Source organism: Pongo abelii, chromosome 9 (assembly GCF_028885655.2).
Source record: "Pongo abelii isolate AG06213 chromosome 9, NHGRI_mPonAbe1-v2.0_pri, whole genome shotgun sequence".
Classification (NCBI taxonomy): domain Eukaryota; kingdom Metazoa; phylum Chordata; class Mammalia; order Primates; family Hominidae; genus Pongo; species Pongo abelii.
In genome coordinates, this window is record NC_071994.2 from 133685936 (window position 1) to 133710716 (window position 24781).

Consider the following 24781-nt stretch of genomic DNA (forward strand, 5'->3'; position numbering starts at 1 on the left):
CTTGAACTCCTGGGCTCAAGCAATCCTCCTGCCTCGGCCTCCCAAAGTGCTGGAATGACAGGTGTGAGCCACTGTGCCCAGCCTCACAATCTGTTTTCACAGCCCTCTAGATGATCCTAATGAAACCTTGGGAACCACTGGTCTAGATCATGCAAATGAAAGTTGCCCGAATGAGCTGGATTCTGCAGGCCTGTGAGGATCCAGAGCAGGCAGGGAGCCAGCTGCCCAGCATGAGTTCAACATGAGCTGACCTAGTTTCAGCCTCCATCCCTGGGTTCTAGGTCCCTGCCCTTTCCAAAGAAACAATGAATCAGACCAGACCACTGCATTGGCATAAGATCACACTTTAGTTCAGAGACACATTTGCATAAATACTTGAAATGGATCCACCCCTGCAGGTGGCAGCCTGAGAACATGTGGCTCTCCACAACCCTGCGATGCTGCGGGCCTTTAGGTGATGGATTTTAACACTGAAGACAGTCGTGGTCATTCTTGAAGACAGCTTGGGGTCCAGCTTTGGAGCCTGCTTTGACATTCACCATTGACTCCCTGCCCCATGCCTCTCTTGTACTAATTTTTTCCCCTCTGAGGTAGATTATTTATCGGGGAAACCAGATAGAATTTTTTTTTTCATTTTAGTTTGCTAGTCCTTTGCAAACAGACTGATGCGGAGTGTCCTGTCTGAGTCAATAAGTGCACTTTTACCTTTTAACCTATGCCCTCTGCTTGAACCCGAGCAAGGTCCAGTCCACTGGACAGCTGATGATAGGGTCTGCCGCCCCATCCCCTCTCCTCTTCCCCCTTAGGAATTTGTGCAGTACTGGAGGGGTTGCTGCATAGGGAGGCCTGGGTGGGCCATGCTGCCTTGGTATGGCCAAGGGACACAGTCACCACAGTGGAGACCCTTGTCTGCACCTCAGTACCCCACGTCCGGGAGCACAAGACTGGCCCCTGCCCCCCTGAATCACAGGGGGCACAGCTGGCTTTCGCAGGGCTTGGCATCCTCGGGTTTCAGAGCCTTGTTGCAGGTGGCAGAGGCCTGGCCGGAGGGGTCCCTGCACTCTACAGTTCGCCTCTGCCAGCCGGCCCCGCAGGTGCTGGAGCACTCAGACCAGTCCCCCAGCACCCACTGTGTGTGGAGCAGTGGCTGGATGATGTTGGTGGTTGCTCTCTCTTTGCTGCTCTGCATGCTGAAGTCCACGTCATTAGGAACAAAGAAGGTGTATTTGACTTTTGCGGGGAAGACCTCACCAGGGACTGTCAGGAGCTGCACTGTCAGAGGCTCTGGCAAGGGCCGGAAGCTCTGCAGGCGCTCCAGGGTGGCGATGGAGCCGCTGTACTTCAGGATGGTCCCCTTCACCAAGATGTCCTGCTCTATGGCAGAGATGGCCAGGTTGCCGTTGAGCAGGTATTGCCCGTCAGCCGTCTTCAGCGCCAGGTAGTTCCCATCGTGCTGCACACCCGGGTGGCTCCGCTGCTTCACGTCAATATTAGTGGCACCAGCTGGGATGGTGACAATGTCATTGTAGCCATAACTGTGATAGAAACAGAAAGACACCCTTAGACCAGTGGCTGCCCAGCCTAGGTCATGATGCCTTGGAGACTGAAGTGGGCACCCCAGGTGGCAGACAAGAAAAAAACAAAGCAAGTAATTAAGTAAGTTGCCTCAAAGTTCTCAATAAATTAGCTGTTTAGGCAGACAGAAATGTCTTGTACATTGGGATTTTCAAGGCTGTTTGCTTCATCTGGCAACTCTATTTCAACTCTATTTCAAGTTGCCTCAAAGTTCTCAATAAATCAGCTGTTTAGGCAGACAGAAATGTCTTGTACGTTGGGATTTTCAAGGGTTTTTGCTTCATCTGGCAACTCTATTCCAAAAGTGTGGTTGAGGAGTTGAGGTATGTGGGTGTTGAGAACAGCATAGAGAGGAGGAGAACCCAGAAGGATGTGGAAAGCTGCGCTGGTGTAGCCAAACCTGGCACCTGTCAAATGTGATCTCAAATACCTCTAGTTCCTTGCACTGGTATACAACTTTGATTGGCCACCTCCACGCCCAGAGCTCAAACCCACATGGAAAAAACTGTTCCACACACCCCTTCCAGAACGTGAACAGGAGGGAAATTTCACACCACCTCTTTGAGTCAGTCGGCTCCTAATATTTGATGAATATGGCCCTAGGGTGGGATCAGGGTGGGGTTGGGAGTTGGGGGTTCAAGCCTGCTTCTTTGAAGCCACCTTCTGGGAGAGCCCAGGCACCATGAGCACTGTGCTTCTGGAATGATAGGATGCTGTTTTGGGAAACTGTTTCCAGTCCATTATAGGCTTAGGGCTTTAGGTAGGATGAAGAAAGATTAGTTGTTTGTTCTTTTCTGGAAATCTGGGTTCCGTAGGCTGGGGAGAAAGTGAGGCGAATGGTCAGGTGGGCTTTTTGCTCTTCTTACCGTATGTCCAGCTGGGGCTAGCTGCTTAGTCTCAGACTCTGAGAGTGTCCACAGGCCCATCTGTCTAAAGCCTGAGGGAAAGTGGCCAAGGGACCCAGTATCTGAACAGTGTCTGCTTCTCTTTTTCTGTGTCTTTTGAGCTTAAATGTAAAAAGAGTTCCAAGGCAGGGCGCAGTGGCTCATAACCACAATCCCAGCACTTTGGGAGGCCAAGGCGGGCAGATCACTTGATGCCAGGAGTTCAAGACCAGCCTGGCCAACATGATGAAATCCCATCTCTACTAAAAATACAAAAATTAGCTGGGTGTGGTGGTGCATGCCTGTAATCCCAGCTACCTGGGAAGCTGAGGCAGGAGAATTGCTTGAACCTGGGAAGCAGAGGTTGCAGTGAGCCAAGATTGTGCCACTGCACTCCAGCCTAGGCGACAGAGTGAGACTCTGTCTCAAAATAATAAAAATAAATTAAAAAAAATGAAAACAGTCCCAAGTTGCCTGCTGTAGGCTGATTCTGTTCTCTCAGGCTGGTGAGATGAGAGATGTACAGACAGACACACACACACACACACACACACACACACACACACACACACAGAGAATGGGGCAGGGTTTGTGAGCTTCACTAGGTAGAAAACAATACAGTGAACACTTCTCAAAAACTCTGAGACCGTGAGTGGGGGAAGTGGTTGGATAGGTGGATGCTCACATAACCGCTAGGACACATTGATGTACTGGAGGCAGAGAGGCAGAGTGTGGCCCATATAAAACACCCGACCTTGCCCTTACTCTCCAGGAAGTACATGGAATGGGAGACAAAAGTCATCCAGGACTTAGGAAAACTAGGTTCTCTTCTGGCTGTCATTAACCATCAATATGACCTTAGAAAAGTCATTCAGTCTTTCTGTGCCTTAATTTCTTCCTCTGCAAAATGAAGAATAGTATTGGCCTTAGTCACCTCATGGACTTATTTCACAAATCAAACAAGACCATGGAAATGAAAGCACTTTGGAAAATCCTTGGAGTTTTATGAATGTGGGGCATTAGGATGAGAACAAAGTGTCTGGAGTTCTCAGATTCATGAAAGCCCTGAGGCTGCCAGGGCCCCTTTTTGGTAACCCCCTTCTCTGAAGATCCATCTGCAGAAAGGACAGGGCTTGCCAGATTTAGGGTGAGACGTCCTTCCCAAAACAGGCCTGGGAGAGCTGTTTTCTGGCAGAGGTCCAGGTTACTCAGTGTGGCTCGACTGACTCAGAGATGACAGCTCCCTATCCACATGGCCTCCAGCCCTCGTAAAAGTCATGGCTGCCCTGTGTTCTATCTTTTCTATGAGCTCGACACTGCCAAGTGCACATCCCATCTCAGGAAATCCTTACGACGACTCTGAGATAGAGATACTGCTGACATTTTATAAAGAAACTGAAGCTCGGAGAGTTTAAATAACTTGCCCAACCCTCACAGCTATTAAGTAGCAGCCACAATTCAAATTTGGGCCTATCAGAGTGCAAAGCCCATTATGGTCTTCTACCAAGCAAGATACAGAGCTCCTGGGGAGACTCACCTGGTGGGGGTGAGGGACCCGGAGACCTTCCTGCAGGAGTTGCCTTTGCCCCCACACACCCCGCATTTGTCCAGCTTCCGAGGCGAGTCCACCACATGGTCACAGCCGGCCTTGACACACTGGCCACGGACACAGATGGCCAGTGTCTCTGGCCCACACAGGGTGCCATCAATCACCTGCAACGGGGAAAGGGAAGGTGAGAGAGGGCGTGTTGAGCACAGAAGCAGCCTGCCGGGGGGCGGGGATGTGGGGTCAGGCGACCTTCCTCCCCATCTCTGGATTCTGAGTCCCAGGGTGATTCTCACCTTGGCCTCGAACACTTTGAACTCACTCCTCCCCCGGGCTCGGCAGAACAACTTGCAGCGGTCCCGGGGGGACACCCCAGTATACTTGGGGACCCACTGCAGGAGATTCCCGTCCACGTCAGTGTAATTGTAGGCATTATACTTCTCACACTGCTGCTCCCTGAAGCTCTTCCCTAGAAAAAGGAAGAAATGGCATGGAGGTGACACCCATGCCGAAGCAGGAGCACCCGGTGGAGAAATCCCGAATTTACAGCACTTTTCTTCTTTCTTTTGGTTTTGAACTCAACCCAGGGACCCAGGGCCAGTGTCTTCTGGGCATAACATTCCTACATGCATGTGTGACCCTTACTCAAAAGGGCAAGGAAAGGAGCCTCCAGCCTCCTGCTGGGCTTTCTAGGATAAATGCCCTTTCCATTAGGGAAAGAGACTCATCGTACTTTACAGGTGAATACACTCAGGGAGCAACAGGGAACAATTCAGTAAGCTTCGAAGGCACAGAATGGCACGTGGAGCTATATTCTTAGGACACAACTAATTGTGCAGTATCGATTTCCTCAGTGACACTGGACATGAATCCAAAGACTCCTAAATCTACATGTCTAGCTCCGATCTTGCCCCTACACCCACATTCTGTAATGCTGGGTGTCTCTGGGGAGCTCCATTTGTATGTACTATGATTACCTCCAACTCAGCACGGCCAAGCTCCTGATGGTCCTTCCACGAACTGTCTTGACTTTCATTTGCTGATCTTACCATGCTCAAGTCTGAGACTGGTATCCTGGTATCTCCCGAACATTTGAGCATCTCTATCTGCTATTTCCAAACTGTCACAAAGACCCACACTGTATTCAGGACAATCTGTGATTTAAAACGATGGCATCCCACTCTCACCACCACAAGCCCAGGCCTGCTGGCTTCATGGGGACCTGTGCCTGCCTCCTCTCCATCCTGCCACGTGCCGCTGCCAGACCAACCCATCTGAAGTTAGATGTGGGTTGCTTTCCACCCCCAAATCCTAAAATTAAAGCTGTTCTTCCTGCCAAGGTTCTCTGCCCAAACTGTGCATCTGAATGCCTGGGGAGACTTTGCCAAGGCAGATGCCACACTCCACGCCTGAGACTCTAAGTCAGTGCAGCTGCGGGGGTCTGGGCTGTGTCTGCAGGAGATTCCAGGTGACTTGATGGGACAGGTGGCACAGATAACCCCCAGATACTGTGTCAGCCTTCAAGGACCTCTGTGGTCTGGCCTTGACATAATGGTGTGCTTTGCTTGATTCCACCTAAGCGAATGAGGGCCCTTCTCACACCTTTCCTCCACCCCGGCAGGTCCCCTCACACCTCACCCCATCTCAGTCCTCCAGACTCTGCTCAGTCCTAACTCCCTTCAAAGCTTCCGCTCACCCAGCCTTTCCTTTCTCCGAGCCCCTCACCAACCTAGGGTCTGTGACTCATCCATTGAAATGTTAATGGCTGTGTTAAAGGGATTTGGGTCTCTAATTGGACTGCAAGCTCCTTAAGGACAGAGACCATGCCTTTTACATTTTCATACATTTTTATAGTCCTAGACACACAAAAAGTACTAAAAAATACTCGACAATAATGGCAGACTTTGGTGCATCTGAAATCATGACATCACTTTTCGTCCACGCCTACCTTGCACCCTATATTCATTCCTGTCCTCCTCCTTTCCCAGCAACGTCTCACCCCGTATGCCAGGCAAACTCTCACGCAATTCCAGGGCAAAGTTTCTAGAGCCTCAAACCATTGTGGATCCTTCTTGTCTTGTGAAACCACAAAGCCTACAGATTCTCCTATGAGACATCAACACAATGCCAATGTCTTTTCCCGTGGTTGAATCTCTCCAAAGGCTCTGCCTGATTTTTCTTGCCTGCCAATCCTTCCTGGAGCTGCACACTGGGCAGCTGGATGGGATGGTGGGGAAAAACCTTGTAATGATTTCCCTCTCACGAGTTTGCTGCTGCCCGTTTACTGCCTCTAAGTTAATGTTTGTGGTTTCCAGCAGGTACTGGGGATAGGAATATGCCAAGGCGAGGGAGAGGTAGTATTGCTTCCTGGGAAGATTCTGTCAAACAGTTGCCATGGCCCCAAGGGAAGATGGGCAACTCTTCTCAGAAGGAATGTGCACAGGAATCAGATTCAGAAATCCTCCCTCTGCCCTGGGCTGAATTTTGGCTAGAAAGACCTTGGAGGTTTGGCTCTGACACTTGCTTTGGAAAATGCTTCCATTCTGCACACAGATGAGGGTTCCGATGCCTCCAGGAGGATTAGTTTCCTAGACACCAGCCCCTCTGCAGAGGCTCCTCCCCAATAAGTTTGGTTGGGAGTGATGTCCTTCTCTCCACATCTTGGAAGATGAGCGTAATTTCTCTCCTTGACTTTGCCAGGCTCTCTGAACACTATGAGAGCTGTCCCGGGTCCCTGAGAGCTGCCCCTGGGATTGGAACCTTGCAGAACCCATTTAGGTGGAGATCACAGGCAAAACTCTACATCCCAGGAGACCCACTTTACTCCCCTCTGGGAGTAACTCTATATCCCGGGACACCCACTTTACTCCCACTTTACACATCCTCTGGGGATGTGCCACAGCAATGATAGTAGCTGCTCTGGCAGGGGCGGCCCTGAGTGGTAGTTACCGTCAGGGGGGCACTCCTCCGTGTGGCATGACTGGTACTTGGCTCTCCGACCCAGGCAGTATCTTCCTCCATTCTGAGGCTCGGGGTCCTTGCACTCACGGTGTGAAAACTGTACTCCTCCTCCACAGGTCCGAGAACATTCTCCCCAGGGTCCCCACGGTGCCCAGCCTCCATCTACCACGGGCTGCAACATACAATGGCACACTGAATGAGGAGCAAAGGCCAGGAGGCTTCAGTGTCTATGCCACTGGGTGGCCAAAGCCCTGGCTTCCTCATCTAGTCATTCTCATCTTGGCGCATGGAGTGCTGTAAACTGCCTCAATCGTTTGTTTAATGACTGTGTGGCCTGCATGGCTTTGTGAGCACAGAGACCAGGCTGGACTCATTCACTACTGACTCCTCAGCGCCTAAAACAGTGCCTTATGCTTAGTAAGGTGCTCAACAGACTATCTGCTGAATGAATGAATGACATTCTTTTATGGGAATAAGGTTGCATATAATGCAGTGGTTCTCCGTTGGGGCGAATTCTGCCCTCCAGGGCACATTTGGCAATGTCTGGAGATATTCTGGTGGCTACAGCTGTGGAGGGTGTACGTTACCACATCTAGTGGGTAGAGGCCAGGGATGCTGCTCAACATCCAGCAATGCACAGGCCCCACAGTAACAATTATCCAGGCCCAAGTGTCCTTAGTGCCAAGGTAGAGGAACTCTGGTCTAAAGGAAGCAACCCTGGGAGGTGTTGCCATAGTCTACCAGCCACTGGCTCCAGTGATAGGATAATGCCTGGAAAAGAAACAGAATTGCTTCTTTTTTTTTTTTTTTTTTGACAGAGTTTTGCTCTGTCGCCAAGGCTGGAGTGCAAAGGTGTGATCTCGGCTCACTGCAACCTCCGCCTCCTGGGTTCAAGCAATTCTTGTGCCTCGGCCTCCCGAATAGCTGGGATTACAGGCACACACCTCCATGCCTGGCTAAGTTTTGTATTTTTAGTAGAGATGGGGTTTTACCATGTTGGCCATGCTGGTCTTGAACTCCTGATCTCAAGTGATCAACCCGCCTCGGCCTCCCAAAGTACTGGGATTACAAGTGTGAGCCACCATGCCTGGCCCTGCTTCCCATTTTACAACTGACCTATGAGAACAAAGCTTTGCCCTTTTGAATGCTGTATGCCCAAAGGTTCATAGAGTATTCAAAATGAAAATGATTTTTTAAAAATTATAAAAGTAATAGTTGCTCATACGACAAATAAAAAAATGCAGAAAAGTGTAAAAAAGAAATTAACACTTCTTTAAAACACCACTACCCAGATAAAACCATTAACATGATTTTCACCAATATTTTTCATACTTTTGCTCTGAATATATCATCATAAAAATGCAATGCTTTTATTTTACAAAAGATATGATTCGGTGTATATATTCTTTCTCTCTTTCTCACTTTCTTTCTCTCTCTCTTTCTCTCTTTCTTTCTTTCTTGAAAGTCTTGCTCTGTTGCCCAGGCCAAAGTACAGTGGTGTGATCTTGGCTCACTGCAACTGCCGCCTCCTGGGTTCAAGTGATTCGGAGTAGCTGGGATTACAGGCACCCGCCACCACACCTGGATAATTGTTGTATTTTTAGTAGAGACAGGGTTTCACCATGTTGGTGAGGCTGGTCTTGAACTCCTGACCTCAGGTGATCCACCCGCCTTGGCCTCCCAAAGTGCTGGATTACAGCACCCGGCCTGATTCTATAAATATGTATTTTCTGATCTGACTTCTTAAAAATAGAGGCCACACATCATTCCACGATCATTTCATGTCAACCTCTCCCTGCACTTAGCTCGGCTGTGCTCTGGGACTGGTGGCAGATCCCTCTCCTCTCCCCTCCATGACATGTGATGAGAATGAACAGGGTGAATGGGAGGTGGCTGAGGATCAGTCCATGAATCCTGCGCCAGCTCAGGCTTAGGACAAGAGCATGGAGCTTACCTGGTGCAGGCAGGCTCCCAAGGCTCAGTGCAAAAGACATGCACTGAGGAGTGCTCGGGCCACCCTGGCGATTCAGCGCTGGCGGGGACCGGGCTGTGAAACTCGGTGGATGCTGCTTCACAGTGATGACTCCATGACTCACAGTAAGAGAAATGTGATCAGCCTCACAGTTTGGATGTATTCAGAGCAGGGCAAAGAAGTGAATCATTTAAAAACCCTCACTGGCACTGCCTTGGTTTTTCTTGTGAGTTTACTCTCTCCTGGGCCAAGTTTTTTTCTGCCTGGCCAGAGGCAGCTCTGAATCTGTCTCCTGTCCTCCTCTTTGAGTCCGGAATTCCCACAACTGCTCTCATTCTCCCAACCTGTAATTATGCATTCAGTTCAAGCACGGGCAGGCTGTGAATACTTTCCACTCAATTCTTGATGGAATTTATTCCACGTGTCTGTCTGCGTTCATGATGGAATTGACGGTGGCTCCAGCCTGTTGTGTGCCCACCTTCCTGTCTCCACACCTCTCACCAATCTGCATCTGCACCAGCCCTGAGTCAGCCCAAAGCAGCTCGCTAATGTCTGGAGCCATGGCAGTGTCAACCCACTGACTGAGGGGATAGCCTTCACGGGCTCCTCACTGTGTGGATAAATATGCTTTGGTTTGTTTGTTAAAAGATGAGTGATTTTACCTAGAAGTCCTATGTTGCAGCCTGGCCCGAAATTTCCTTTTTTTTTTTTTTTTTTTTTTTGGAGACAGGGTCTCCCTCTGTTGCCCAGACTAGAGCGCAGTGGCATGATCATGGTTCACTGCAGCCTCAAATTCCTGAGATCAAGTGATCTCCCTGCCTCCACCTTCTGAGTAGCTCGGACTACAAGTGTGAGTCACCACGCCCGACTTATTTTTTATTTTTTTGTACAGACAGGATCTCACTATGTTGCCCAGGCTGGTCTCGGTTCAAGTGATCCTTCTGCCTCAGCTTCCCAAAGTGCTGGGATTCCGGTGTGAGCCGCTCTGCCTGGCTGTCTCTCGGTTAACGACTCTCAAGTGTGGTTTCCTCCTTGAGAACAGCCCTCAGTCCTCCCCATTTCCTTTTGTTTATCCTTTCTCCTCCCCGCTATCCTCAGGGGCTGTCCCTCACCTTGGGCCTCTCCACTTCCTCCTCAGGTAGACAGCTGCCTTCTGAGCAGAGGTGCCCAGGCCCGCACGGTGTGCCGTCAGCCCAGGGCAGGCTGCCATTCTTCGTGTGGCACAGGGGCTCAGCCCCATCAGTGTGGCACCAAAGCTGGGCGCAGACGTCCTGAGCAGAGGTGTTGGGGCAGTGGCGGAAATCCGGCCCAAAGATCTGCCTGCACTGCTGGTCCAGATGGTACAGGGCCATGCGGCCCGGGAGGCCTGTGGGGAGGGGCAGGGCCGCAGCAGGGGCATCCAGGAGACAGTCTCCTGGGAAAAGAGGAAGCAGGGGTGTAAGAACGTGCGCAGGGCTGCCGCCCTCTCCACTCTTCATGGCCTGTGATGGATGGCACTGAAGGTCTAGGTGTCACGACTTCTTGACCTCCAACTAAAAGCTGTCACCACTCGATGATCTAGTGAGAGCATGCCCAATTTTTGACTATCAGTTGCAAATGCTTTTCAGGACGGACTTTCCTTTGCTGTCCTGAGTATCCAGGAAGCATTGCCCCCTACATTCAGTGTGTACCCAGTGAATGCCAGCTAACACAATATTCATTCGCATCACAACCTAACCGTGCTCCTAAAAGTCACAGCATATGCAAATGAAGACCAACCAATGCTGTCTGGATAATCTTATTTTTGCATCATACATGTCCCTGTGTCCTTCAGTGAGAAGGATCTAGAATATTTCATTACTTTACCAACAATTCCAACCACTTAACATTGTTTTTTCTTTAATCCCCTCTTCTGAGAAGCAATTTTTTTTTTTGAGACGAAGTCTAGCTCTGTTGCCCAGGCTGGAGTGCAGTGGCTCGATCTCGGCTCACTGCAACCTCCGCCTCCCAGGTTCAAGCGATTCTTCTGCTTCAGCCTCCTGAATAGCTGGGACTACAGGCGTGTGCTACCACGCCAGGCTAATTTTTTGTATTTTTAGTAGAGATGGGGTTTCACCATGTTGGACAGGCTGGTCTCGAACTCCTGACCTTGTGATCCACCTGCCTCAGCCTCCCAAAGTGCTGGGATTACAGGCATAAGCCACTACACCCGGCCTTTTTTTTTTTTTTTTAAGAGATGGCATCTCTTTCTGTCACCCAGGCTGGAGTCAGTGGCGTGATCACGGCTTACTGGTAGCCTTGACCTCCTGGGCTCAAGTGATCCTCCTGCCTCAGCCTCATGAGTATCTGGGACCACAAGTGCACACCCCATGCCTGGCTCCAGTCCTTTGAACCAGCTCCCCACCCTCCTGCTCTCACAGGACACAGTCACTGCCTCTGTCACGCCTGAGCTGTTGTAGGTTCGTCTCTCCTCTGTGCTATGTGCTTCTATTCCTTCAAGCGCTGCTCAAACCCTCCTCCTTCAGACAACCTTCTCGGATGACTTCCCCCTGCTTTGTGACTAATCTAAATTAGCCCAGAACTCGGCTGCTGGAAGATGGGGCCAGGAAGAGCAGACTTCGGGGGTGGTGTGAATGCCCCAGCGTGGGAGGCTGGCGGGGGACTCAGCTCTAAGGGCCCTGTGAGGAGGCACAGCTGGAGGGGGTCCCTGCGCCAGCACCAGTGGAAGGAGGCCCATGGGGACAAGTATGGTTGGGCCGCTGGTGCCTACCGTGCCCGCCGTCCAGAAGCTCCGTGAGGTACATGGCGCTGCAGGGGGACCAGGGCAGCGTCTGGTTCAGGTGGACGAACAGCGGCGCCATCATGTGGTGCTTGCCCATGGGCCCGAAGAGCCGCGTGCAGGGCTTGGAATCGTCGTGGGGCATGCTGAGGACGTGCCCTGGGGAGAGAGGCCTGGTTCACTCTGCCCTGTCCTGCCTGAGGGTGCCCCACCCGGCCCAGCTAGGGACAGAGATGGAGCTCCTCAGGGGAGCAGCCACCCCCTCACTCTCCGAAGATTTCTGCGTAAAGCTTTCCCCTGCTCTTTGCTCTTCCAGGACGCGTTCTCAGATGACTGAGAAACACAGTTACCCCTTTATTTTCTGCCTCAGCCCGTCCTGAATTTGGATCTAGCTCTATTATTTGCTCTCTTACATGACAGTCCCTGGACCATTGTTCTTCCCCCAGATCCCACGGCTTAGCTCGTGCACAGCTCCACGCCTCCACCCCAGCACGTGTCTGGTGTCCTGGCATTTGCCCGGTGACCTGTGATAATCGTGTGGGATGCTGCTTTGGTATTTTGGCCATGTGCTCGGGGGTAGGAGTGGAGTTGTGTTCAGCACTGTCAAGCGCAGGATCTGTTTGTATACAGTCACCCTGTCAAAATTAGGAAGAGCTATTCCTAAGCGAGGGCTGCCTATTCCTTAGGATCTACGCAACCTTGGATCCGGAAGAGCAGTGCCCTCTGATGTGGGGAAGTGGGCTTTGGCACAGCAAATCTTACCTAGTTCATGGGCCAGGGTGTGGGCTGCCTGGAGCCCCTCATCCTCGATCACGGAGCAGCTTTTGTTGGGGTCACAAATGGTCCCGATGTCTGCCACACCCAGGGTGTCACACAGCCCCTCCTGCCCACAGAAGTTCTGCTTGGCGAGGAGAGAGCAAGAGAGTGTATCAGTGTGTGTGTGGGGTGTGCTGCAGGCCTGCAGGGCTGGGGGTGGCCAGCGTGCACGTGGGAGTGGACCATTGAGCGTCCCATAGCATGCTTGCTGGCCTGTGCATCACCTGCATTTATTGAGCTTTTAAATTAAATTAAATTAATTTTTTTTTTTTAAGAGGCAGTCTTGCTCTGTCATCCAGGCTGGAGTGCAGTGGCACGATCTCAGCTCACTGCATCCTCTGCTTCCGCGGTTGAGGTGATTCTCCTACCTCAGCCTCCCAAGTAGTTAGGACTACAGGCGTGCACCACCACACCTGGCTAATTTTTGTATTTTTAGTAGAGACAGGGTTTCACCATGTTATCCAGGCTGGTCTCGAACTCCTGACCTCAGACAATCCGGCTCTCTCGGCCTCCCAAAGTGCTGGGATTCCAGGCGTGAGCCACTGTGCCCATCCTAAATTAAACTTTAGAGACGAGGTCTGGCTATGTTGCCCAGGCTAGAATGCAGTGGCTATTCACAGGAGTAATTGTAGCTCACTTAGCCTCAAACTCCTGGGCACAAGAGATTCTCTTACCTCAGCCTCCCAAGTAGCTGGGACTACAGGCGCTTGCCATGTGCCTGGCTGACCTTTTTTAAGGAGGAGGACGCAACAGCAGTTTCAACGCATCTGGATATCCCACCTAGTGGCCTCGCTTTATTGGTTCTTTTTGTGTTTATGGTCAAGCCAGTTCACCCAACTCCCATCTTTCTAAATTGGAGAGTAACCCGTGAAATTTCCTTTTGTTAAAAAATAAAAACGGTCTGTAATCTCAGCATTTTGAGAGGCTGAGGCAGGTAGATTGCTTGAGTCCAGGAGCTGGAGACCAGGCTGGGCAATATAGTGAAACCCCGTCCCTACAAAAAGTAACAAAAAAAAAAAAAAAAAATTAGCTGGGCAAGGTGGCTTGCACTTGTGGTCTCAGCTACTCAGGAGGCTGAGGTGGGTGGATCATTTGGACCTAGCAGGCAGAGGCTGCAGTGAGCTGTGATTGTGCCATTGCACTCCAGCCTGGGTGACAGAGCGAGACCTTGTCTCAAACAAAACAAAACAAAACAAAATTAAAAACCAAAAAGAATATAAAATACAAAGGCTATCAAGATGGATTTCTGAGTGACAAGATCGGGAAATCTCCGTCTGTCTTCACATCAGCCACTCATGTAAGGGAGCCTGCTCTATGTTACAAGCTGGCTGCATCCTAGGGCTGGCTGCATCCTAGGGCTGGCTGGGACTTCAAAGGCTTTTTGTGGGGGACAGGACAGCACAGTCATTCAGAACACGACTCTACAGCAGCACTGTCTTGGCTGGACTATGGGCGCTGCCGCTATGTGGCAAGAGAGCTGTGTGGCCACTCTGTGCCTCAGTTTTCTCTGTTACAAAATGGGGATAACACCAGGACCCGCCCGGTGGGGCCCTTATGAGACTGAAGGAGCAGACAGGGCCTGGCACACAGGATCACTCTCTTGCTTTCAGGAAGCTGTCTGTTGAAGTCATGCCGTGTAGGTGGGCAGCCCTCCTGCTGTGGGCAAATCTTGAGAGGACCCCCTGGCTACCTGCCCCTGTGTTTTACAACCACTGCAGCTAGAACTACTCTCTTCATTCCAAGCCCAGATCTCTCACTGGGCAGCTCGAGCCCATTTTTTCTTGTTATGTGTGACCTCAGGAGACAGCTGGTCACAAACTTTTGGAAGAGAGCCCTTACAAGATTCTTCTCCTTCCCTTGCAAATACCTCACACTTGTCCTCATGACCTCCTCCTCATCATTCTGGGCATGAGGCTCTGGCGTCCAGCTGGGGCCGGCAGGGAGACGTTTCCCATGTTTGGGCAGGCCTCATGGTCCTCCCTTTGATCTGCCCATCCCGTCTCCCTTCCTCCCCAGGGCTTCCGGAGCCAGGCACGGACCTGTCTAGTGAGCAGGATGGCCGTGTCGTAGTGCTCCGGGTGGCGGTCGCTGGGCTGGTTGAAACGCCGCTGCCAGTTGCAGAAGTTACGCAGTGTAAGCCCCCCATTGTCGGACACCTCTGGGCCCCATTTTTCATCTTCTACGATCAGCACTTTTACCACCATCAGGTTGATGGAACTCTTGATGCTGGGGTGTTTGTAGATTCGGGCTGCCACAGACATTAACGTCAGGATGTGGTTCTGTCAGGAAGGAGGAGACAAGAGGCAGAGTGAAGGGTTAAGTCTCAGGGCCCTCGGCCTGGCCTGTCTGCTGCCATCACCTCCTGTTATGGGGCTGAGCATCAGATTCTTACCAAAGCCTCAAAATACCCCCGAGGCCTCCGTGCTACTCCCTTCATTTTGCATGTGAGAAAACAGGCTCAAGAACCTGCACAAGGTCACAAAGCTGATGCATGAACAGTGGTCTTTGAACCCAGACCTGCCTTGCTCCGAACTTGCGTGTCTAACATCCAGAACAGCTTCACGCGACGACCTAAATCCAAATTCATTAAAATCCAAAACCTTAAACTTATAGTGCGGCACAGGCCACATTTCTAGTGCATCAATAGTCATATATGGCTCGTGGCTACTGCACTGGAATGTGCAGATAGAAAGTTCTACTGGACGGCATGGCTTATTCTGCCTTAATCCTGACACCATCTCCCTGCCAACCACCCCCACCCGTCCCCGGCCTCAGCCAGAAGCAAAGTTCTGAGTGCTCAAGGTTAGTAGCATTCCCTCTTAGAATCCAGCTGAACATTTTCCTGTTGTCTGTTGGGGTAACTCTACTCTTTGGGGTGGGAATTGTTAACACTGAAAACTTTGCTGTGATAATCACTCCTAACAACAGCTACTCTGCCACATTACCTCATTGAATTCTCACAATAACTGTGATGAAGGTACTGTAATTCCATTTCACGAATGAGGAAGGTCATGCAAATTAACTTGTCAAAGGTCACACAGCTATTGAAACCAGGAGGCCAGCCCAGGTGTGCCTGTCTCTGAGGTCCACCGTGCTCTCATTAGGTTTCCCAGGGCATGGCTTCCTGGTGTCTGCCTGGACAGCCCTGAAGGGCTCATTCCCTCCTGACTGGGGCTTGAGAGGATCCCGTGGGCCTAAGAGGACCCATGTGCTTCGGATCTCACCTGCTATCCCTTCCACCCAGGCTGGCCAACAGAGCATACATCACTGCTTGGCCTCTGTCTTGTCCCTGGGCTGCCAACTGCTCCCCCGCTGGATTCCAAGGCTTGGAGAGGAGGCCAGATGGGAACTCGCTCTCCTGCCTCGGCGACCCCTTGAAGTGGCCCTCTTTGAGCATTTCGTGGAAGGGGAGACACAGAGGCAGAGGTGGGTGTTCCTTGAGCCTGGAGTGTGGTCAGCTGGGCAGCACCTGCTTGCCCTGCCTCTCCGATCCCTAGATCACCACCTCTCGGGAGCCCCTCTTCCTCTTCTCCTGTGATCTGGAAGATGGGAGTGGAAGGAGGAGAAAGGAAAGGGTAGAGAGGGACATTCCATCGGGTGAGGCCACGTGTGGGCGTTCCAGATGAATCCCATTATTTGTGAATGGGATCTGTCTGTTCACCTCGCAGGCAATGAGCCAGGTATTTTGTTAGCCCTACAAGCAGGGGTTGGCAGGTTACTTGGCGTGTCAAGCACTCCAGCAATGTTTAGGCTGATGTAAACATCTTATCAACAAGGCTGAAACTTGGCACTTGCTCCTGGAGTTGGATTCTGGAGGGAAAAAAAGCAATCACATCATTATGCAACCGGGGGTGAGCGCTGAGGAATGGTGGCTTGCCGAGACGAACTCCTGGCCGGGTCTTTGCTGCTTCCAGGAGGCCAACAGTATCCTGCTCTCTAAGAAGGACCAGGGTCTCATGGGCCAGGGACCAACCCCTGGAATTTCTTCTGAGGCAAACTGCAACCGTCATCCCAAGATTTCTTCCCGTTGAGTCCCAGTTTCACAATCTCAAAATGGGGAAGATGAGGTCGTACAAGGAAGGTGTAAAGCTAAGGAACACCAGCTGCTAAGCTTCGGGGCCGAGACAGCTCAGCACAAGGAGCTAAAGACAGGAGGTTGGGGCAAGTCTGTGTGCCCACATTGAGCAGATCAGAGGGAGGCTGAGTGAGAGATGAAGCAGTGCTCACGTCCTCAGTGAAGACCGGAGGAAGGTGAGGGTTAACTCCCGATCTTCGTGCAGGAGAAACTGCTGCTTGAAGATCGGGGCGAGACAGCACAAGGAGCTTCCTGGCCCTAAGGTTCCCGGGGAGCCTCCTTCTCTGCAGCTCGGGATGCTCATATCATTGTCTTCTCCAGACAGTGCATAGCTGTCAGGCAGGGCCAGCTTCAGAGCCATTTAGCTTCAAGGGGTGGGCTGGACTTCAGGACATCTGAAGGTCTTTCTGGCCACTGTCTCAGAAGATACTTTTCATTTTCAAGAAGGCTAGGAGGATTCTGTGGTCCAGTGTTCCCTTCAGAATCCCAGATCCCGATCCCATTGGCCTCTCCTTATCTCTTGTTCTACTGAGTTTTTGGTTTTCCCCTCCCAGTCCGCTCTTCTGAGAAATGACCACAGGAATGCCTTATACATGCGGTGCGTCTCACACTTCTCTAGGGAGAAGGACCACTGAGCCTGGGTGAGGTGGGTGACCTCGGGGCTGTGAGGCTTTGATTCTCCCCTAGTCCCCTGGGCCCAGAGGACGGCCTGACTGAGAGTCCCATGGGGATCAGGCCTGCGGCTGGTGAAGGAGGAAGTCAGATGGCTTGCTCCACCACCTGGTGCAGATTTACACCTCCCTGCTCCCCACACCAGTGCAGGCTGCGTGTGAAGAATGTGAACGGGGTCCTGGCCCCCCTGAGGAGCAGACGCATCAGCACAGCAGCCACTCCCCAAACCACGGCAGGTAGGTGGGAGCCCACGGTCAGCCCAGCCGGGGTGGTCAAACAACCTGCTCTTGAATGACTTGGGGATCCCATACTCTTCACTTTTGTTAGGGAGAGGCAGCACTTTTTAGGGAGTCTGCTCCTGCATGAGTGACCCCAGGACCTGGAGTAGAGATGAACATCAGGCCAGTGAGGGTGGCTCCTGTCTGTAACCCCAGCACTTTGGAAGGCAAAGGTGGGAGAATCACTTGAGACCAGCCTGGGAAACACAGTGAGAACCTGTCTCTATTAAAAAAAAATAATGAATTAAAAAAAAAATAACAACACCCTGGCCAGTTGGGTAGGCCAGAGCCCATTTTGGTTCTTTGAGATACAAACAAGGAGATTCCTTCCTCGGAGCTCCTGTGGTAGCTGAAGCCAGCTGCGGTGGGTGATGGGGACGGGCCGGCCTCCTCCCGCCCTGATGTCATTACACTGAGCCGGTTTGTGCTTCACCTGCAGCGCCACTGCTTTCCCTTGCAGCGCGCCTGGTGGGAGGCCAGGTGAGGAAAAGTGGCCCTGGGAAGCTCTTGCTTCAGCATCTGGTGCATTCCCTCTTCCTATCTGATGTCTCTAGGGCCTGAGACTGAGCTGGGGGTGTGGAGATGGAGAAGCAAAGCAAGAGGAAAGAAGGGAGAGGAGAAAAGAGAGCAACCTGCATCACATGCTTCATCTCCTCTTGTTCTGCAAGCAGCAAAGGGCAATGTTGCGCCTTCAAAGCATACACTTACGCTGAACTACAAGTCAGCCTTCACCACTGAGCATGGGCAAGCTGAAAGAGAAGGTTCCTCTGCCGTGTGGAATAGCAAAGCTGAAACAGCGGTGGCCGACACTCTGATGGCATGGGCCAGCCCATCCTCCCCGCTCTAACAAATGGTTTCCATCACCGAAGGCAACTCTAGTAATAGCCATGCCTTGCTGAGTATGTCGTCTGAACCAGGCACCAGGTCAGGTGCATTCCATATTTTCTTACATCCTCAAGACAAGGCTAGGACGTTGGTATAACTGCTCCTACCTGAAATAATCGAGGTACAGAGAAATAGGTGACTTGCTCGAGGACACTACATTATTTCGATTTCATTCCAAAGTCTATGTTCTTAGTCTCTGCACTAACTGCCACCCATCTTTGCTGCTGTAAGGAAAACTGCAGCCTAGCCAAAGCGAACCCAAGGCTTGTAAAGCAGCAAGTCCTCCTTTCATTGCCTATGCACACCCCACCTCCTGGGGGATGGGGGAGGGGTGATCTTTGGACACTGAGACATTTTCTTTGGGAAATACTCCATAATCATTCTGACTGCAGCAGACATAAGGGATGGAAAAGATGCATTCTTTGCCAATGGGAAGGACATCACACACATATAACACTTGTTTTTCTCCCTGGTAGCCACAGAGGACGGGGGGACATGAATCTGTTTGTGTTGTCATCCAAACCAGGACACCCTTGAGAGGGAAAGACGGTAGTGTTAATAATTATGCCAGAACAGGCAGAAACTGGGATGCTGCTGGACAACCTAGGCTGCATGCCTACTCTAGTATCTAGTGTCTTGTGGAAGACATTTTCCCCAGAGCATGCAGGTAAGGGGGCATGGAGATGGCTGTGACAGCTGTCCCTGAAATCAGTTCCCAGAATCTGACCTCCTGCGAGTGTTCTGCTGGCCTTTGGGAAGATAAGCGCCACTTTTCGGACCCTCTCTGCTAAGAAGAGGACTCGAAAACTCTGCTCACTGCAGAAGCACTGGCGGGACAGGCGTCCCAGGCTGGCGAGAGTGGGCACTGCCATGCTGCCCCTCACTCCATCTCGCCCCGGGTTCACACAGGGGACAGTGAGCAGCAGCTAGATGTAGACGGAGCTAATGGAGTCTTCCCAGGTGGTCCCTCCTTTCAGAAAGGCCCCTCTGTCTGAGCTCCTTAACTCCGAAACCAGATAAGAAGGTGGGAGACAGGGGCCCCTTTTGTCATGGGATTAAATGAACTCAATTAACAGAGTTCTGGAAAACTTCATTGTCGCTTAACAGTGAGACCAGCCTTGGCAGTGGTGCGTTCTTTCTCTCAGCCTCCATGGTGGTTTCTTTGCAGGATAGGGCCTCACAGTGGGCCTGGACGGCTTTGAACTGCTGGATTTAAGGACCCACTCCCACAACATAAGCAAGTATCAGAGGGTCGACAGAGCCACAGACCCTAGTCCTGAGAAAGAGGCCGCCTGGTGGGATAACAGTGTGCAGGATTCAGCTTTGGGAGACTTGGGCTGCAGGTCCAGCCCTGCCACTTACTGATCCTGATCAGTGCTGTCTGATCCTGAGGAAGCCACATGTCCTCTGTGAGCTGTGCAGTCTTCCTCTGCCCCCCTCACTGGTATTTTCATGGAGGTGATGTGTATACAACCACGCTGTGAATTGAACATGCTCAGAGAGTGGCTAAACCTTCCAGAAGACCGGCTCATCACGAAACAGCCACACAGGTGCTTAGACCAGGATTGATCACCTAGTCCAGGTGTCTCGCTTCACAGATGAGGAACTCTAAGCCCTAGAGAGGTAAAGGCTGTTCTCATCCTCACACACCCCTGATTACCAAGAGTAATCACCCCAGAGTGCCTTCCCTCTGTGTGAATGAGGTCTACATATAAAGGACTGGCTTCCATTTGCAGGAGGTGGGTGTGGGCAGCCAAGGTCTTGAGGCACGGGAACTTGATTTTCATTCTTCTCTCAGCTGGGCTCATGGACCTGTTTTCGGAAGTGCAGGGGACTGAGCTGAGACAGTCACGCCTGTCCTGCAGCATCTCCGAGGCTGGTCAGCTCATAGTAGTGGAGGGGCCCGAGGGTGGTCCTGGACACAGCTGTACCTCAGTCCTTCCCCCACCCGCCACAGTGGCAGCAGGAGCGCAGGTGGGATGGGACATGAGACCCGGGGTGGAGGTGGCGGGGCTAGTCTCCCTGAGGGAAGACTTTCCTTCCAGGTGAGACTAAGAAGTCAACCCCCTAGGGAGAGGAACTCGGCCTTCAGAGATGTCCGATGCCTGTTTTGCTGCGCTCTCCTGGTCCAGGTGGGCTGGCTGGGTGTGCAGGTGCCAATGTGCAGCTGGGAAAGGTCCAGAAATGCGTGTTTGTGGGGGATGGGGAGTGGGGCAAGCAGGAGCCAGATCACCCGGTCAGGAGTCTCATGAGGATGGCAATGCCCGGGTATCTCCAACACAGAGAAAGCTGAATTGCCTGGGGCAGCAAACCTGGACTTTAAGCTGAAGGGAACAAAATTGAGTGCAAACCCCAGCAGAGTCTCCTGCTTCAGCAGCCTGGGCATCCTGGGGTCGGGCCTCAGAGCATGTCTGCCTCTAGATAGCTAGGATGTCTGGAGATGCGAGTATGTCCCTGAGGCAAATACTCAGTTATCTCCAGTGTCCAGGTGATCAGCTGAGAGAGTGAGACAGTCTGGCCCTGAAGGCTGAAAAACGGACTTTCTCTGCTGGCACAGAGTTCTCGTTGGCTTTCCTATGTTTTGGTTCTCAGGCAGATGTCAGAATCTGTTCCGTGTGTGCGGGTAGACGGGCACAGCACCCCGCTCTGCGTTTGCAGTGGGTGCATCTTAGCTTCTTTCTTTTTTTTTTCTGTTCCTTTTTTTTTTTTTTTTTTAAGATGGAGTGTTGCTCTGTCACCCAGGCTGCAGTGCAGTGGCGTGGTCTCCGCTCACTGCAAGCTCTGTCTCCTGGGTTGACGCCATTCTCCTGCCGCAGCCTCCCGAGTAGCTGGGACTACAGGCGCCCACCACCACGCCTAGCTAATTTTTTTGTATTTTTAGTAGAGACGAGGTTTCACCATGTTAGCCAGGATGGTCTTGATATCCTGACCTCGCGATCTGCCCGCCTCGGCCTCCTAAAGTGCTGGGATTACAGGCTTGAGCCACCGTGCCCAGCCATCTTAGCTTCTTTCTGGTGGAGCCCCCTAGGAGCCAGGTGTGGGGGTCCTAAAGAGATGGGAGAAGCCGTCTTCTCACCCCTCTTCTGCCACAGTCTCTAGTACTTGCTTAAAGAAAGGAGTCAGAGGAGAGGGCTGGTGCTCCCACCGCTCCCTGCTCTCAGGGCAGGCAGGGAAACAGGTATTAAATCAGCGTGACCCAAAGCTGCTCTGCCCTGCTTTTGAGGAAGCAAATACCACAAGAGCTTGCGGGGGTGCCTCCCTGGGGTGTAGTCAGCACCTGCAGTAGCCAGAGAGCAGCCACGTGGACTCTCACCCACAGCACTTCCCATCCTATGCATCTGTTTCCCCCTGGGTCTTTCCTACCCTGCCTTTCCCAGTGATAGAGGGTGGGAAAGATGGGGTGAGAAACAGAAGGCTGATCGCCTCCTTGTCTGGACTATTCTGCACAGACGATGCCTATGCCCTTGGGGCCCCCAGCGGTCGGGCACAGGCTGAGCCTAGTATTGGGTCCCGGCCAAGGACGCCATCACCACAAAGTGTCAGCTTAGCTGCCGCACTGCCAGGATCCCTGTTTCAGGGAACTATGACGTCTGGGCAGGTCAGTTCTTCCTTCCCTGGCACATCTCTAGTTCTGTGCTCCCTAGGGGCAAAGAGTACCCCTCTCCTGGAACCCTTACCCTCTTTTCCTCCTGGAAAAGCCTTCACCTGGTCTTTAGGGGAGAAATTGGGGTTTAGGGCAACACAGACACCTCCTGCTGAGTCAGCACCATCTTTGCATCTAGTCAGAAATGGTCTGGTCAGGTAGCCATCCCCTGGACTCTGTTTTTCTCCCCTGTTTAGGTAAGAGCTGTGTCTGGGCTAAGGGCAGCTGGGTGGACCAACTGTGGGTCTGGCTTTACTAGAGGCATTTACACCGAAAGAGCTGGTCCCAGCCCCTACACCCCTCGCGTTTCCACCAAAGCTTCAGTTTCTGGGCTGAGCCCCCAGGCAGAAGTTCTCTGCCCCTCCCTCTTGTGCTGGCTGCTGGCACTGCCAAGTTCTGTCGGGGCTGAGCGCCAGGTTGGCAAGGTAGTCCATGCTCCATTGATCACAACCAGCTGGCTGCACAGAAGCTGGGCAGCCCCTCTCCAGGTTCAGCTCCTTTCAAACAATGTCTTTTGCTTATGGCGACCTCCATACCCAAGGGAATCAGACAGCCATCTCTTTCCATCCCATCTGCCTTTCCCTGGGAGCCTCTCAGATCTGGAGGCAGTAGAGGGCTGAGGGGTGGGAGTGGGAGCTATTCCTAAACGCTCAATTTTCATCTCTGCTGGGAGAGGCAGGTGCCGGGGAATGCGTTGATACCCACTTTCGGGTCAGTGTGCCACGTGCCGCGGGAGATTCGGATGAGAGGGTTGGGCGTCGCAGCCCCACTCTAAACTGGAAGGGACCTGGGGGTGGGGGCGCAGGGAGCCAGGGTGGCAGAAGTTCAGCAAAGAGTTACTGCTCTTTCTCAGAAAGGAGAGAATCTCGTTTGGGGTAAGGCTGGAGAAGATGAGTGGGGAGGGCTGTTTTTTTTTGTTTTTTTTTTTCTCAGAGGGGTTGGAAGGGGAGATTTTAGAGACGCTGGGAGGCGTCTGGGGGGCCTCCGGGCACGGTGGCTGGAGGAGGCTCTCAGTCCTACCTGCAGGTCGGCCCCGTAGAAGGCAGCCATGGACGCATCGGCCACCAGCAGCGTCTCCACGAAGCGCGCCTCAGACACAAACCGCTTGGTCCTACTCGTGGCCCCCAGGGGCGGTGGCAGCTCGCTAGCGCCTTCTGCCTCCTCTTCTTGGCTCTCCTCCTCGCTGTCCTCCTCGTTGTCTCCTCTCTGCTGCCTCTGACCCTCTCCCGTCTCCACCTCCCACTCGGGTCCTCGCGGGAGGGGGCGGGCTCCGGCGGGACCCCAGCGCTGCAGGCGATGCGGCTGACCCAGGGAGCCCCCCGCGCCCTGCGGCTGGATGGTGAACTCCTCGCCGTCCAGCAGGAAGGAGCCGCTCAGCCCGCGGCACAGGCTGACCGCCGCCAGCGACTCGGGCTCCCCATTCACGGTGCCGGAGAAGAAGCAGCCGCGCAGCCCCCGCTCGCCCCCGGTCGCCCGGCCGGAGCCCCCGAGGCGCTCGATCTTGAACTCGGGCGCCAGGAAGCTGTCGTCGGGCGCCAGGCGCAGCACGAAGCCCTTGCCGAAGGCGGACAGGTGGAGCGCGAGCTCATCCGCGCTGCCGGGCAACCGCGTGGGCACCACCAGCTCCGAGGCCTGCCCCCCTGCTGCGGGCCGGGCCGGGGCGCCGCGGGCCAGCGGCGGCAGCAGCAGCAGCAGCAGGAGCGGAGGCCACCGGGGGGCGGCGGGGGCGGGGAGCATGGGGGCTGCGGCGGTGACTGCGCGCAGGAGAGGGAAGAAGCCCGCCAGGCGCGGGCAGGTGCTGGCGGCCCGAGCGCGGCCCGGCCGCTCTCTCCAGGAAAAGCGGAATCGATCGGATGCAAGGCCGACTCGGCCCGCGGGGCCCGGCGGCGGGAGCGCTCCCCCGGCGGCCCCTCTGGCTGGCGCAGCCCGCTCCTCCCGCGCCGCCGCCCCCGAGCCGAGCGCGAGCAGCTGGCCCCGGCCCGCGTGCGCCCGTCCTCCGCCCCTGCCCGCGCCGGCCCCGCGCAGCCGCCTCCTGCCTCCTCCCCGCCCCGGGAAGCACCGAGTGGGCTGCCGAGCCCTTCTTATTTATACTTCCTTCCCGGCTTGACATAAGAGGTTTATTTTTGATCTCTCACTATTCCCGTTTCCCCTCCCCTGGGATCAGAGAGAGAAACTGAAAAGAGGGAGAGAGAGCGGAGAAAAAAAATTGGGATGCAATGCAAAACCAATCAGGCAGCGAGACCCGTCCGCCACCCGCCCCCCTGAAGTGTCAACTACAACTTCTTTCCTTTCCCTTTACGCGCGGACCCACGTTAACCCCTACCATGCTGGACTGACCCTTTAGAAAGAGTCCTTGGGAGACCCCAACCGCTTCCTCCTCTGCGGCCGAGTCCAGGATGCATCCTCCGAAGAGGCTTGTGCACTGGTCTCAGCGACCCTGTTCGGATCCCTGCAGAGTCCGACTGCAGAGCCCGACACTGTTGGGATCCCTGCAGATCCCTCCGGAGATCCGACTGTGTGGGGAGAAGGTTCCAGAGCTTTTCATTGTAAAGCATAAAGGCAGAGGGGGAAAAGGTCATGCTAAAATCATGCCCTCCTCTCATCACTACTGCACAGCCTTCCTAACTTTCACTCCAAACTGAAGATGGGGAAAACAAAAACAAAACAAAAAACAACCCACCTGGTTAACCCTAAGAGGGACTCTCGCTGTCATGTT

At 53.1% G+C, this 24781-nt stretch overlaps 1 protein-coding gene across 1 annotated transcript; it reads right to left on the reverse strand.

Annotated features, from left to right (window-relative positions):
- Positions 1-193: 193 nt before the first annotated feature.
- Positions 194-24125, reverse strand: ADAMTS8 (ADAM metallopeptidase with thrombospondin type 1 motif 8). Its single transcript, XM_002833636.4, has 9 exons — positions 23086-24125; positions 14552-14791; positions 12459-12594; positions 11688-11855; positions 10051-10352; positions 6955-7138; positions 4302-4474; positions 3997-4172; positions 194-1535 (listed from the first exon to the last, which is right to left on the reverse strand). The coding sequence occupies exons 1-9, from the start codon at positions 23800-23802 to the stop codon at positions 965-967; spliced, it is 2667 nt and encodes an 888-aa protein (XP_002833682.3). The 5' UTR covers positions 23803-24125; the 3' UTR covers positions 194-964.
- Positions 24126-24781: the final 656 nt, after the last annotated feature.

What these genes read in the sequence shown, in the direction of transcription:
- ADAMTS8 (XM_002833636.4), bottom strand. Translation starts at nt 23,802, where the DNA reads ATGCTCCCCGCCCCCGCCGCCCCCCGGTGGCCTCCGCTCCTGCTGCTG. An exon ending in AGGAAGTGGAGAGGCCCAAG is followed by an intron (nt 7,139 to 10,050) that starts GTGAGGGACAGC and finishes TGTATGTTGCAG; the next exon opens with CCCGTGGTAGATGGAGGCTG. An exon ending in TCAAAGTGTTCGAGGCCAAG is followed by an intron (nt 4,173 to 4,301) that starts GTGAGAATCACC and finishes TCCCCGTTGCAG; the next exon opens with GTGATTGATGGCACCCTGTG.